The sequence below is a fragment of the Macrosteles quadrilineatus genome, unplaced genomic scaffold (assembly GCF_028750875.1).
Source record: "Macrosteles quadrilineatus isolate MER2022 unplaced genomic scaffold, UCM_ALF_1.0 Scaffold_9__3_contigs__length_116548681, whole genome shotgun sequence".
Taxonomy (NCBI): domain Eukaryota; kingdom Metazoa; phylum Arthropoda; class Insecta; order Hemiptera; family Cicadellidae; genus Macrosteles; species Macrosteles quadrilineatus.
Genome location: NW_026542602.1, coordinates 43,790,080 through 43,804,750, shown reverse-complemented (window position 1 = coordinate 43,804,750; position 14,671 = coordinate 43,790,080). Strand labels below are relative to the sequence as shown.

General features: G+C 35.7%; 1 protein-coding gene across 1 annotated transcript; it reads left to right on the top strand.

The window, feature by feature from the left end:
- The first annotated feature begins 310 nt into the window (after positions 1 to 310).
- LOC129002633 (synaptic vesicle glycoprotein 2B-like) lies at positions 311 to 6,046 on the top strand. Its single transcript, XM_054430583.1, has 4 exons — positions 311 to 1,692; positions 2,562 to 2,777; positions 4,040 to 4,218; positions 5,938 to 6,046. The coding sequence occupies exons 1-4, from the start codon at positions 391 to 393 to the stop codon at positions 6,026 to 6,028; spliced, it is 1,788 nt and encodes a 595-aa protein (XP_054286558.1). The 5' UTR covers positions 311 to 390; the 3' UTR covers positions 6,029 to 6,046.
- The last annotated feature ends 8,625 nt before the right edge of the window (positions 6,047 to 14,671 follow it).

Genomic DNA, 14,671 nt, shown 5'->3' with positions numbered 1-14,671 from the left:
TGATAGTAGGGGTTAGGGGAGTTTATAAGAACCATTCATATACATACACATGTATATATCAAACAAACAAATTTCAGTGTTGGGTGTTGGTCATTAAACTAGATGTTGAAGTACATATTTTGTTTTAATCCACAATCAACGCAATTAATTAAAGTTGTCTACCAATCAATAAACTTATATATTCTCAGCTGATGATTTTTAAAACATTATGTTTTACAAAACATCTAATCAAAACATATTCTATAGATTTCAATCTACATTATTCCAGTTCATTTTTCAATTCTTCAGAAAAGTAGTGTAGGCCTATCTTGAAAGTGCTACGTTAGCCTATATCATACTTGTATTCTTCGAGTGTATAAGAGTAGATGGAAGTGCATTAACCTTGTAAACATGCCTGACAAGGGTCAAGAATCACAAAAGAAAAACGAAGAGAAACGAAGTAAAAACCGGCAAACTCAGGATGAGGAAGCCCAGAGGACTTCTGGTACAAGGGACAATCACTCATCAGTGCTGTCAAATGACTCTAACGAACTGTGGACCAAAACTCTCACGCTGAACCATGTGTTCGCGGGACCTCACGGGGCGTTGGTGCCAGGAGGGATGGTAGACGAGGATACAGTGAGCATCACCTCTACCAGAACAAGAACTCAGCTAGTTCTAAAGAGGAGAGAGGAGGAAGAAGAACCCATCGATTTAGAGACCGCCATCTTGTGCACAGGCCACGGCTTCTTCCAGTGGAAGTTGGCTGGAATCTGCGGTCTCATCTACGCTTGTTGTTCTTTGAGCACCACGACTCTATCGTTCGTTCTTCCTGCAGCACAGTATGACTTTAACTTGAACTCTGTCGACAAGGGTGTCCTTAACACGGCACCACTTTGGGGGATGGTGATTGGATCTTACGTCTGGGGAAACTTTGCAGACAGCAGAGGAAGAAGATTTGTACTCTTCTGGGCGTTATTGATAGACGCAATGGCTTCTTTCGTTTCAAGTTTTTGCCAAGCATATAGTGTGTTCTATATCGTCAGGATGTTCAACGGGTTCGGAATCATAGGGGCTACCAGTATCGTATTTTGCTACATGGGGGAGTTTCTAGACCACGACCATCGTGACAGATACCTTTCCAGGCTGGAGATTTCCTGGACCATGGGGATCATCTCACTTCCCCTCATCGGGTTTGCGATTCTCCCTTTGGACTTTACGATAGGATCGAAAGACGAGTTTGTTGAGTACAACTCGTGGAGATTGTTCGTGTTCGTGTGTGGAATCCCGACACTGTGTGCAGCGATGATGATGCTCATCATGCCGGAGAGCCCGAGGTTTCTGCTGCTTCAAGGAAAACTTGAAAAGACGAGAAAAGTGCTTGCAAAAATGTACGCGGTGAACCATAGAAAAACATCTGATGAATTCCCTATTAAGGTTTTAGACACGCATCCCGAAGCCGATTCTTATCAATATGGAAGTAAAGGTAAAAGGTCGTGTTTGAAAGCAGTCAAAGAAACTTTGGTGGCCATAATAAAACAGCACAAGGCATTGTTTAGTGGTAGATCTTGTGTCAACATTCTGCTTACATGCTACATAGACTTTTGTCTCATTTCCGTGTACTACACAATGATGCTTTGGGTCCCTGAGCTTTTGAACAGGGAAGAGAAATATTACCAAGAACACCCAGGCCGTCATCCGACTTTATGTGAGGTATGTAAGCCTTAATTTCGAGTTGTTCAATTATCGTATGGCTTTAGGAGAGAGAGCCCATTACACTTTTTGGTGGTCGATTTTCTACAAAATAGGCTACTATTGTTAAGATTATTTATATCAAGCTGATTCAAAAATAAGCTTACCTTCGTTTAGAGTTAATTTTTTGTGAAGTTTTTCCCACTGCTTATACTAACAACAACAACAAATTTCATAACTTCATATTTTTTGTGGTGTTTCCGGACCAATTGATTGACAAATAAATAAAAGGTTAAAATACCCGATTGCCTAGTGGTCCAAAGTATTGTCCTAGTGGATTGTGTATATTTCGGCGCGAGCGCCATCGTCGGATCTGTATATGAACTTAACTAAACTTCCCTGAAGAGGTGCGTAAAAAGTTCACAACACAAAAAACAGTCGAGTCTCAACTAACGTCTGGCGCGCCTCCATATCCTGCCCGTGCTCGCGTAGCAAAAGATAAAAACTATGTTAATTAACGGTCGACCGGTGTTCATGTGTATTTTGTGTTGTGAATTTTTTTACCCACCTCTTCAGGGAAGTTTAGTTAATAGTTCTTATACGGATCCGATGATGGTGCTCGTGCCGAAATGTACATACCACTAGCACAAAACTTTGGACTACAAGGCGACAATCAGGTATTTTAACCTTTTATTTATTTGTTAATTTTCATAACGTTTCAGGATCTGAAATTTTTTACTTGAGCCAAGTCATTGTACAGACTTGTCCATTTTCAACTCCTTCCCCCATCTTGTACTACCGATAATTGTTTTTTCTTTCACAATTATTTTTTTGCAATCCATTGTCGTCTGGATGCTCCCTTGATTAACAAATTAATCTCTGTTTGACAGGTGTCAAAGATGATGCTGGATGACAAGCCGAAAGACCACAAGATTCCTATCAGCACCTTTGTGCATACCATCATCACATGTTTAGCTTGTCTACCGACCACCTTTGCACTGCTAGCGATCATGCCCTATGTACCCAAGAAGGTGCTAATGTTCGGCATAATGTTGTGTTCAGCCGTTCCCGCTGTTGCTCTTGCTCATGTCAATTCCACGCCAATGGTAAGTCATGTTTGTAATAGAATTGATTTAATATCGTTTCACTTTGAAAGTTGTTTTCTAATATGTTATGTCTTCCACACGGCTCTGTCGCAGAACTAATGACCTGCACACCAGACCTAAACAATACCAGATTTGAAACCTTAATCTGCCGCTTTCTGGCTAAAGAGCAACACCTTAGACTACTCGGTCATTTATTAAACCCATCAGTCTACTTCGCAAACAAAACTTGTCATAAGAGAACCGTTAATTGGGTAGTTCTAAACCAACAGGCTGCAGAACATGTTAGGTATAATTTTCAACCATTCTTGTTGGGTATACATGCGTATTCATATACCCTTAGCAAAATGGGAGTGGCTATGAACGCCAGGGAAAATACATGACCAAGGGGTTTGTAAGTTAGTGTAATATTGGTTACTTACTCTTATTGTATATTTTATATTTGGTTTAGAATTTGAAGCTGAAATTGTTAACTCCAATATCTGTAACACTTTTAATGGTTACTTTGTTAGAAAGCTTGCAAATATAGGGTAGGTTAGGCAAGCTGGGAAGGTGTTTAAACACCGAGGGATTTTCACTCAGGATCTGTCTAGTTCAATAAATAGACCTCCTGAGGAAGGGAAAGGGTTCAGTCGGCCGGGGCAGGGTTCCTAAAAGTGTGTTGGGTGAGTACTAGCTACACCATCTTGGTTAGGCCCTTTTGCGGGGATTTAGTAAGGGAAAGTGTTTTGTGGAGGGGTTTAGAGTTAGAGAGGAAATTGCTTGGCTTATAGTCTTTAAAAATGGGAATTTTAGTTCGATCGTTGATACCGTGTGTGGGAGTAAATTCTTTTTGGGGATATTATAGAGTTTCAGCTGCATCCAGGTCGTTTTCTATTACCGGTAGCCATTCTTAATCGAGTACTGAACAGTTAACCAACTCAAATTAGGTTTCTGTTAATGCTATGCTCCCATGTAATATGCAAGATATATATTAGTTGAGAACGTTTCTTGCATATCACACCAGAATGGAGTACTTTATATGGGGTTCATGCAACTCACGGCCACCTCTAACTCCAGGCCGCGGCGTTCGAAGGGGCAACACAGTCAGCAGTGCTGTTCAACAATATGAATAACACACGATTAAACGAGAGGGTGTTACCTGTCTGCCATGTTAGCTTATGGGACGTCTGGCACTAAACAGCACTACTTGCGACGTTGCCAGTTCTACCAGACTGCGGTCTGGAGTTAAAGGTGGCCGTGTGTAACCACTACTGTTTGTCTAGACTGTGGCGATGCTGAGCACCCTCAAGTCAATGACCAATCTGGCGGAAGCTGTGTTATTCTGTATCGTCGTGGAGATCTTCCCCATCACGACACGAGGGACAGCCATGTCTTTCACCGTCACTCTCGGCCGCATCGGATCTGTCATCGGCAACATCGTCTTCGGCGCTATGATAGACAGGTCTGCATACTGATGCATTTCTATGGACTCTCTTACTTTGATACCTTAATCTGGGTGTTTGGAGTCCGGAGTTTGCTCTTTTCTTGTGTTTTTTTTGGCAATTTGTTGGTAATGTTTTCCTAGAAATGCAGCGCCCAAATTTTAAACGCTCCTCTGCACTTCGCGTTGAGTAAAGGATGGGTGTTGAATGAATGAATGAATGAGAGTTGTACTGACTTAGATCGCCTGGTTCTAAAGCCAGGACCATGTAAAAGAAATGATCAAGGACCCAATGATCAAGGCAGTGGGTCTAGTATTGAACTCTTAAAGCTACTGGCTTTTCTCAATAACGAACGGGCAACCATGATTACTAGGTAAGCACTATATCCACTCAGATATCTAGCTAGATATGCGATGAACAGAAGAATGTGTTATTTTAATAGTTATTTTAAAAATTAGTACAAAACCTGATCATAAAAATAATCACTCTAGGGTTTTCATATTTATGGATCAACTGGAAACAGTTTATGTTTGGGCTCCAGACATCATCGTAGTTTGTATAGAACGTATTTTGGTATTAACTAATTTTATTCATTGTCATTTCGCAACTAATATGCTAACTATTTTAACAAAATAAAACTATTTATTTATAAGCTGAATTGTTTTGGTATTAATTATAACCAAAACGTCAAACCCATTCTGTCAAATAAATGCTGAAAAATGCTATCATAACAGCTCACTGAAGCGTACCCCGACAAAGCTGCTTATTTTACAATAGTCTACTCACTTGCAGTATAAAATATTTTACCTAACCCGCCATGTTAAACTTCCCTATCCCAAGCGTGATGTATACAACTTCTTTACTTCACGAGTGATGTAAAGTTGAAAAACTCACTCGGTGAGGTAATGAAACCCATTTAAATAACATTGAGTGCTTAACTTAAAAAATAACTTAAACCTATTATTTAACTTAAACCTCTATGGAGCCAACGACGTTCAACGCTAGAAATAAGCTGTGCGCTTGAATGTTATTGTTATGCTTTGAAGAATTTTCCTAACCTAGCTTTTGTTTGTAAATGAACGTTACTGTTAGAAGATGAGTGAAATGGATAATGAAAAATACGAGAGGTCGTCCAGTGGTCGAAACTCGACCAAAAATATGTAATGTACTCACTTATCTATTTTCACCCCACACTGTAAATAAAACATGTGATTGGAGTTTCCTCCATTTGTTTTGATTTTCTGTTTATATTTCGTTGTTATTTCGTAACCAGCATAGCAACGCATAAGATCCATGTTAATTTTTTCAAATTTTTAAACTCATTTTTTGTGCTTATCTTTGAGCCTATTTAAATTTATAAAGGGATTCTGCACACCTACAGGAAAATAGCTTTCCAACGGTATGCGTAGATTTTCCCTACGATTCACACGAGCTGAGAAAAAAGGTTTTAAAGAATCATGCTTGCCTATTAATATATAGATAGATTGTTCGTAACCTCCTGTATATTGTCGGATCAGGAAAATCGTGTACGTTACACGTTACGCAAGAGCTTGTTTACATCACTTAGGAGAATTATGCAACTCGCTTCCGCTCGTTGCACAACATTCACCTGCGTGATGTAAAAACGCTCTCACTACACTTGTAATGTAAATAGCTATTACACCAAAATACTAAACTTAATGCCTTATAAAATAATTCAATTCTGTTTCCAAGAGTAACGAAATATTCTGATGTTTCAGACAATGTGAACAGCTGTTTTACGGTATGGCAGTAATTCTTGTGTCAGCTGGGCTCATTTCTTTATTTCTGCCAAAAATAAAACATCATTGAGTTAAAAATATCATACTTTATGACTGTGTATATTTTTTGTTACAATATTGCATTACTATCGCATTTTAAGGGAAAGAATAAACACTTTTTTGTATACTTTACTACAGTTTTTTCCATGTAGTAAACCTTCAAGATCCGGACTGATTGAAAACAAAGTTGTCTGTATTAAATTATACCGGATACTGTACCGGTAAACTTAAAAATTAGAAAAGAGTGATGTTCCGTGTTTTAAGGCTCCTTTATGACAAAACACATGTTTAGTATAATAGAAAGTAGTTTAAATATTTTGTTTTAAATTATAAAAGCAATAAATTACTGAAGCACTGTAAGATATGCAATAGAACTTAGTAATTTTCAGCGCTAACTTGGCAATAGCAAAATAAGCTTGACAGATACACAGACCGATTTATATTTTTGTTTTGATGTACTCGGAGTTAAACTTAAAGGATTTTCGTGAAATTCTGTACAAATGTATAAACCTATACATTCATTCAAACAAGTGTGATCGGACTATGGTAACGGGTTCTATGATGGGTTAATGGGGGTTTCCTATTTTAAAACATAAAACAAACAAATTTACAATAACACTTGTCTGTATTTGTAAAGCTTAACAATTTATTACATGGAGTGTTGTTGTAGGGTTCATTTTTACGGATAAAATGCAATAAAAACAGTAAATTCAAAATGCCTATGTCACTTATCCTATGCTCGTTTTTTTATTCTGATCAAATTTGGCAAATCTATTTATTTTCCAAAACAAATTAGATTTAATCTACAACAATCTTAATACCTTCCCTGTAGCAGCAAACCTAGGTGCGGGACCGCGTCTCGTTGTCCCTCCGTCTCGTTGTCCCTCCGTCTACTTGTACCTCGAGGCCTAGGGACAACTAGTCGTAGGTACAACTAGACGGAGGGACAAGTAGACGGTGGCTCACCCGACTAGTTGTACCTGCAGATTTTTAGGAGGTACAACTAGACGTAGGTACAAGTAGACGTAGGTACAACTAGACGTGTATCCCACCGACAAGTAGTATCACCTAGCTTGTACGGATGCGACCAGTTGTCCCTACGACTAGTAGTCCCTACGACTAGTAGTCTCTACGACTAGTGGTCCCTCCGTCTAGTAGTCCCTACGTCTAGTTGTACCTACGCGTATTTTGCGTCCTTATAGTCTAGTTGTATCTATCCTTCAATTCGTTACCCTGTTTAATTGATTACTGCACGAGTACTTTTTAATAATACCCTTAATTAAATCAGGAACTGCAGTGTTCCGAGTCGATTGAGTATGATTGGCAAATATTTTTCACCGCAATACGTTGTTTTAGTAGTTTTACAGACGTTAATTGGAGGCTGAAAGCTACGCATTGCTGTCCAGGGTCGAAATGGCAGCTATAGTTGTGATTAAAATTTCCCAGCCCTAGTACCGAAAATCGCTTATTTAATTAAAACATTTATATATATCATTACATATACAAGCAGTATATCCCTAATGAATTGCAATAGACCGCTGCCCAGCAATTATGTATTACTATTTTTGCTGATTCCTTTAAATATTTTTTCACATAACCTTAAAGTATTTGCATTGATTAGTGTGCATATCTTATAGTTTACAATGGATTTCCCAGTGATCAATGAACAATGAAGTGTACAATGAAGTTGAGGTCCAGCGGTTGAAAACTCGACAAAAACTATGCAATGTACTACACATACTTCTCCATTTAACATACACTGTAAATAATAAATGTGATTGGAATATGTTCCATTTGTTTTGATTTTACTTTCATAATTAGTTGTTATTTCGTCACCAGCATAGCAACCCGTTAAACCCATGTTAGTTTTAAACATTTGTAATTCTTTTTTTATGTCTTTTTAGCCTATTTTAATTTATAAAGGCATTCTGTAGATCGACAGGAAAATACATTTCCACCGATATGCGGATATTTTCTGTGTGATGTTCACGAGCTGATAAAAAGGTTGTAAAGAAACATGCTTGCCTACATTATTGATATATTTTCTCAGTTTTGTATAGTTTGGTGAAAAACAGCAATCGTACCACGGACCGATTTCATCTTCGTCTCGAACTTAAAAATGATCCCGAGCTGAAAAAAGTCATTTTCGGCCCCAGGTACGAAATATACTCTTAAACTATCGTAGGATCGGTGAATACTAAACTCTATCTTGGAATTGCATACACTCGCTCCTATCTTTAAGTTTACGTTGTTGCCATACAATAAATGTATAAATAAACACAAAAATTCACAAGTTTTGTTGTAAGTACCTATATCATGTATAAATAAAAACATACAATAGCATCATGTGTAAGTGTATTCTGTAAAACTTTAAACAAATATTAGTAAAATAGTTTTCAGGTAAACTATTGTTGAATGAATTAGTTTTAAGTTGTTAAATTAACCTCGACCCGTGCTATATTTTTAATGGAGTTTGTCCGGAAAAATACCATGGTAAAATTAAATCAAATAAATAAAATCAAAAGCAATTCATAACAAAAGAATAATAGATACAGAATGAACGTAATTTCTGAAAATCGACAGAGCCTACATATGCGAAGCCTGTGCGTGGGGACCAAGTTGACTCAATAATTGGCAATTTGTCATAGTCTTGTAACATAATTAACTACCACTACTATAATTATCAATACATTTTCAAAGGAGAAACAAACGTCCGATTATTTCTAGGCAGCCACAACAGATAACTTTAGAAAACTACGTTATAAGAATTAGAACAACTCAAAAATTAAATTGTTAACATGATTTGTTTAGCCTAACGAAGAAAATCATGAAAACCAAATTTAACTCCCATAAGAAAAACATGGGGAGCAATTTCGTTTACGTATAAGCCGAGTGAGATAATAGAAAAATATACGCCGATGCTTGATGGCAAATCTGTGCGTGCATACCTTTAATTTGAGACCTCAATAATAAAAATGGTCGGGTAGCAGAGCCAAACGAATAACCCATTTTCTTAAATTTATAAGATTATTTAATTATTTATTTATTAGCGAATTTCCCTATAGGGAAGTAGCTATTACCGTAGGTCTCATGGTAAGACTTAGGCCCGGGACCGATTTACTTTTTCATTTTGATGTCCCCAGAGGCCAAAAACACCACTCGTTCAAATTTTTATATATGTATATATATATATATATATATATATATATATATATATATATATATATATATATATGTGTGTCCGTGAACACGATAACTTGAGTAATTTTTATCCGATTTTGATGAAATTTGGTTTGAAGGTGTAAGGCGGGATAAACTTGAATGAGTTCGCGATCCAGCATGATCGGACCATGGGAACAGGGTTTTATGGGGGGTTTTATGGGGTAAAAATTGGTTTTTCTCACTTTTGACCCTCACAACACAAAATTTCCCAAATTTTCTCTAAACCTTCTTAAAGAGCTTAAAAAAACAAACAATTCAGTATATCAAAGTGTTTTTGTACGGTTATTGGTTACGGAGAAAACTAAAAAAATGGTAAATTTAAAATTCCCATGTTATTCTTATGGAGAATATTGTAAAATGTTGTAGTTTGCTTGTTTATGGATATCTTTTGATCAAACTTGGCAAATATATTCATTTTATACTAAGCAATAATTATTTTACTTAAAACACACACTTTATTAGTTTCCTTGTAGCAGCAAACCTAGGTACTCGTTAAACCTAATGTTATTTAAATAGATCAATTGAAAATCAATCCAGCCAAATGGAAATTCGCTTAGGCGTCAGGTTTGCTGCGGCGGGGGTATTTTAATTATTTATTTATTTTACTTGACTGTTAATACCAAAGCAAAAGCTTCAACTTCGTATGCGTCCGGATTACGAATAAACCTAAAACAATCTTACACCAATTTACCAATAAGTTTAATAAACCAAAATTGCACATACTCCGGACAGATTTCTTATAAAGAGATGCTATGACAATATGATCAAATCTCTATTTAATATAGTTTAGGTTGTGTATTGATTAGTCAGGACATTGATTGAATAAATAAATATTTAAACAGTATATATATATACTAAAACATAAATACAGCTTAAAACAAACATATAAAACATAAATGTAAAACATAAAACATAAATGTACAGTACATAAATAGCCTAATTGTTACAATAAATTAACAATGATCATTTGTTAAATTAATCAGTTCAATGTTATTTATATAATTCGACCATAAAGATAGGCGAATGTCTCTCGTGTTTATTAGGACAATAACACGATATACCTTATTGTTGATTCAGGAACACGCCATGAACAGCTATTTCTGAGAAAGGTGAACGAAATACCTGTTGTAAAATGCAGCTAAAGACATCTGCTACAACGTATTTGACGTATTGTTTAATATAAGCAAAACCATATAGATTCAGTACTTGGAAAGGCAAAGGAAATATTTTGTAAACAGCGTACAGAATGTCCCGTTAATCCCCACACGTTACTCAGAATGGACTTCATTTGCAAATTCTTAGAGTTTCCTTTCACAACAATCCATTCCAGTTATTGGGGTGTTGGGTCAGCGGGGACGCGGAAAGGTCGCCCCCGGAAACATCACCCCCCTACGTCATATTGACGTCAGAGACCGGGGGGTGATGTTTCCGGCCGCGGACACTCAATTTCATGCACTCGTCGATATGACGAGTTATTTTAGAGTTTGCGTATTAATTAGATAAATATATTCACTTATCATATACAATTACCAGATTTTCTAATTAGAATTGATGTTAACCGGATATGTTAACCCCGATCGTTTTCAAAATGCACACCCCGGAAAGGTCCCCCCCTGCCATGATCTCCCCCGGTATACCTGCTGTAGGGCTTGGGCTCGTGACTCGAGCCAGCTATTGTTCACAAGGGTAGAGACTGTCCCATATTACCACCGCTCGACTGAACTCGCAAGAATGGGAAGGATTTGGCATTATTACGCAAATGTTGTGGATGTTAAGATAAATACAAATTAACACTTTGATATTGTGCTTTCTCTAGACATTTCCCCTTAATTTTATACATCAAATGATGTATAAATTACTTATAGTTTTTTCCGTCAACGTATAAAATGTATTTGAAACACGTGGAAATGAAATAAAATGTTTATAGTAATAGTGACAATTAAGTAAGGAATCAACTCGTATTAATATGACCATGCTTCAACCACTCAACATCATAATACAGTCAGTACACACTTGACAAACATATTTTCACATTTCCTAATTCTTAAATTGTAAACATTGAGCAATAAATGCTGTATATAATTTTATACATTTAAATAATTGTCTGGATTTTATGGTAAAAAATAAATGCATTGAGAATATTCCTGATTTGATATTGGTGAAGGACTCTTTCCCGTAAAAAGAATTTAGAAAGTAAATATTGGTTAGTTTCTTCGGTAATAAACAGGAAAAAGCTCACACTGTTTACGTTTGCGTTGACAGAGAAGCAAGCAACAGTGTCACATTCACTTTATTTTATGATTTCTCACTGCTGATATTAAATAACTAAATTGACATTGAAGTAGTACAGTTATTCCATGAACGGTCGCCCATTGTTTTGAAAGTTACACATTTAAGTCTACCTGTAGTTCGCAGAATATTAATACGTATAACTTAAAAATTTGCAAGAGAACATAATCCTAAGTATAGTACGGTATCCACTATTCTCAGAGTATTAATTTATGGAATTCGTCTGTAATTTGCAGACTATTAATTCGTGGAGTACAACTGTATTTATAGCGGGAAGTATTTTTTGTAAAATAGCTTAGACTTCCCCACTTCAGGTATCCCTCCCAAGGATACCTGAGCCAAATACGTTTGTTTAACATGGTCAAGGAAAAGTTTAGTTAGTTATTTACTAAAGTAAGTTTCATCTTTTTAACATAATTCATAATTATCAGTGTTATCTAGCCTATGTACTTAATTAATTTGGAAGGGGTTAATTTGTGAACAGAACGCCTCATTGAGTTTTAAACAGATTTTGAAAATGTTAATGTAATTTGTAAAAAAGTATACTCTGAAGTTGCACTAACAATAAAATCATCTCAAAATATGGTAGGGGATTTTCCTCAGTGTTTTCTAGAGACCTGCTACACCGGTTCACATTTTTATAACCCTCGAAATTTTGGTATATCGATATAGACTACACACATTCTACAAACATGACATAACTTTCATGGCATAAACTTATAGGCCTACTTACACAGATTTGATTTCAGACAAATCTTGAAGTATTAAGAGAATGTATAGTTCAAATCTACAGATTTCCTGAATACGAAGATCCGTTACGGTAGGAAAAAACAACATTTAAAATTGAAACAGTATGCGGGCAAACACCGACGATCAATATTTAAGTAACTACTTGTAACATAAAAACGTCAATGACAGTTTGAAACCAGCTGTTAGTTAAAACAGCACTGGAACGACTTTAAATTATTAACGTCGGCTGCTAGACTAAAAAAAATTAAACTAAAAAATGAAATCATGGCATTGACATTCCCTTCCTTAGAAAATTATATTTATTTCAACACAAAAATCACGAAATCGCAAAAGTGGTTGATTCAGAATCCTGAAATAAAAAAAAACTCTGTCACGTTTAAAAATATAATATATCACAATTAATTGCACACTCTAGTGGAAATCGATGAAACCCACCCATATGAATTCTTGCTTATCCGTTTACTTTTCCACTCTTTGCGTTTTTGTACATGCCAAGTCAAGTCTTAAAACATTACATTTAAAATAATTGTATTAAATCTTCCATAAATTACAAGAAACAGTGACTCATCCATTTTCCCCGATTCCGAATATTTGTGCGCAATCTTGGCGACTTATGTTCAGTCTCCAGCATTTTGGAGGTGTTCGCAATTCAGACACACCCGTTCCCATAGTCCGATTATGCTGGTTCAGGAACTCGTTCTAATAAACTTAGGCTTACACGTTTGTAACAAATCTCATCAAACTCGCAGCGTTGTTGCCCGAGTTACCGCGCTCACGGTCACATATACAGGGTGTATTTATAAAGTCCCGCATGGGCTTAATATTTTCAAAACGGCAATAAATAAATCAATAAGATTTGGTACATAAACACCACACCTAGAAACAACGTTTTAAAGACTGTCAATTTTCTGTCATATAATGGGGACATCCCGCAAGGAGTCAGAAGGAAATCTAAATAAGAGCCTAGGTTGATATTTACAGATAACCGTAGGCATATTCTACAACTTAGTAAAACGTTATTTTTTGTATTAAATCCATTTTTCATTTAGGACACAAATGATTTTTCTTTATGCATTCTTTATTTGTTGTGCTCTTGGTCTTTAATGTTTACCAGGTTTTTAATGACTTTTTTGTTGCCAAAAACAATTTAAAGAAAATATATTTAATTATTTACTTACATTATTTTTTACGTAGTTAAAATGACTAAGTATTTGATTTGATAATTCGAAATATTATCAACATATTTTTCAACCTTTTCCCATATAAGAAGGTGTCCAAACACTACCAAATAGGTAAAGGTACTACAGTAGCAAAATGTGTATTTATAAGAAGAAATAAAAATAAGAATAAGAAACGAAACACACAAATTTAAAGTGCGTAACACAAAAAAAATTATCCTTATGCTTTTTTCTTCTTTTTGTGCTCTTGATTTTGATTTCGATATATTTTATTGTTTTAAATTATATTGTAAATGAAGTTTGTACCGGTACTGTATAAATTCCTTGACACTTTGTAGAATATTAAATTGTTATTCAGTTATATTTTTGTATTTTCTTTCCATAATTAAAATGTATAGGCCTAATAGACGATTTAGTACTCATTGTGTGTATTTATTTCTCAATTTAAGTACCTGTCTTCCAAACTTTGTTACAAAATCCTAAATTTGTGTTAGCGAATTTCCCCTATAGGGAATAAGCTATTACCGTAGTACTCATGGTAAGACCTGGACCCGGGACCGATTTACTTTTTCGTTTTGAGGTCCCTAGATGCCAAAAACAACATCCGTTCAAATTCATAAATTTGATGAAATTTGGTACAAGCGTGTAAACCTACGTTTATTCGAGCGAGTTCGCGAACCAGCATGATCGAACCAAGGGAACGGGGGTTTATGGGGGGTTTTATGGGGTAAAAATTGGGTTTTCCCATTTTTGACACTAAAAACTTAAAATTTAGCAATTTCTTTATAAAACATTTTGTAGAGCTTAAAAACAAATAATTTAGTATATTGAAGCGTTAATTATGCGCCTAATGGTTACGGAGAAAATTCCAAAATTCTGTAAATTTAAAATTTTCATGTTATACTTAGAATAAGTAAACTGTTGTAGTTTACTTGTTTATACACATATTTTAATAAAATTTGGAAAATGCATTCATTTCATAGGCCTACTAAACTATTATCATTTTATAAAAAAAAACACCTTTTTACCCTCCCTGTTGCAGCAAACCTAAGTACTCGTTAAACTTTGATGGTTTAAAACTGGACCCAGCTGTTCCTGATCATTGGGCTTTAAATAAATGGTCCTGGCTAATGAAACAGCTAATCTTAGTCAGTAACAAAGCTACACAGATCATCTCACACCATTCTACACTCACATTTGGGTTAAAATACGCACCTAGGTGGCGTCCCCATATC

Coding starts and splice junctions, on each gene's coding strand:
- LOC129002633 (XM_054430583.1), top strand. CDS start 391: ATGCCTGACAAGGGTCAAGAATCACAAAAGAAAAACGAAGAGAAACGA. Junction 1,693..2,561: donor GTCATCCGACTTTATGTGAG/GTATGTAAGCCT, acceptor TCTGTTTGACAG/GTGTCAAAGATGATGCTGGA. Junction 2,778..4,039: donor ATGTCAATTCCACGCCAATG/GTAAGTCATGTT, acceptor CTGTTTGTCTAG/ACTGTGGCGATGCTGAGCAC.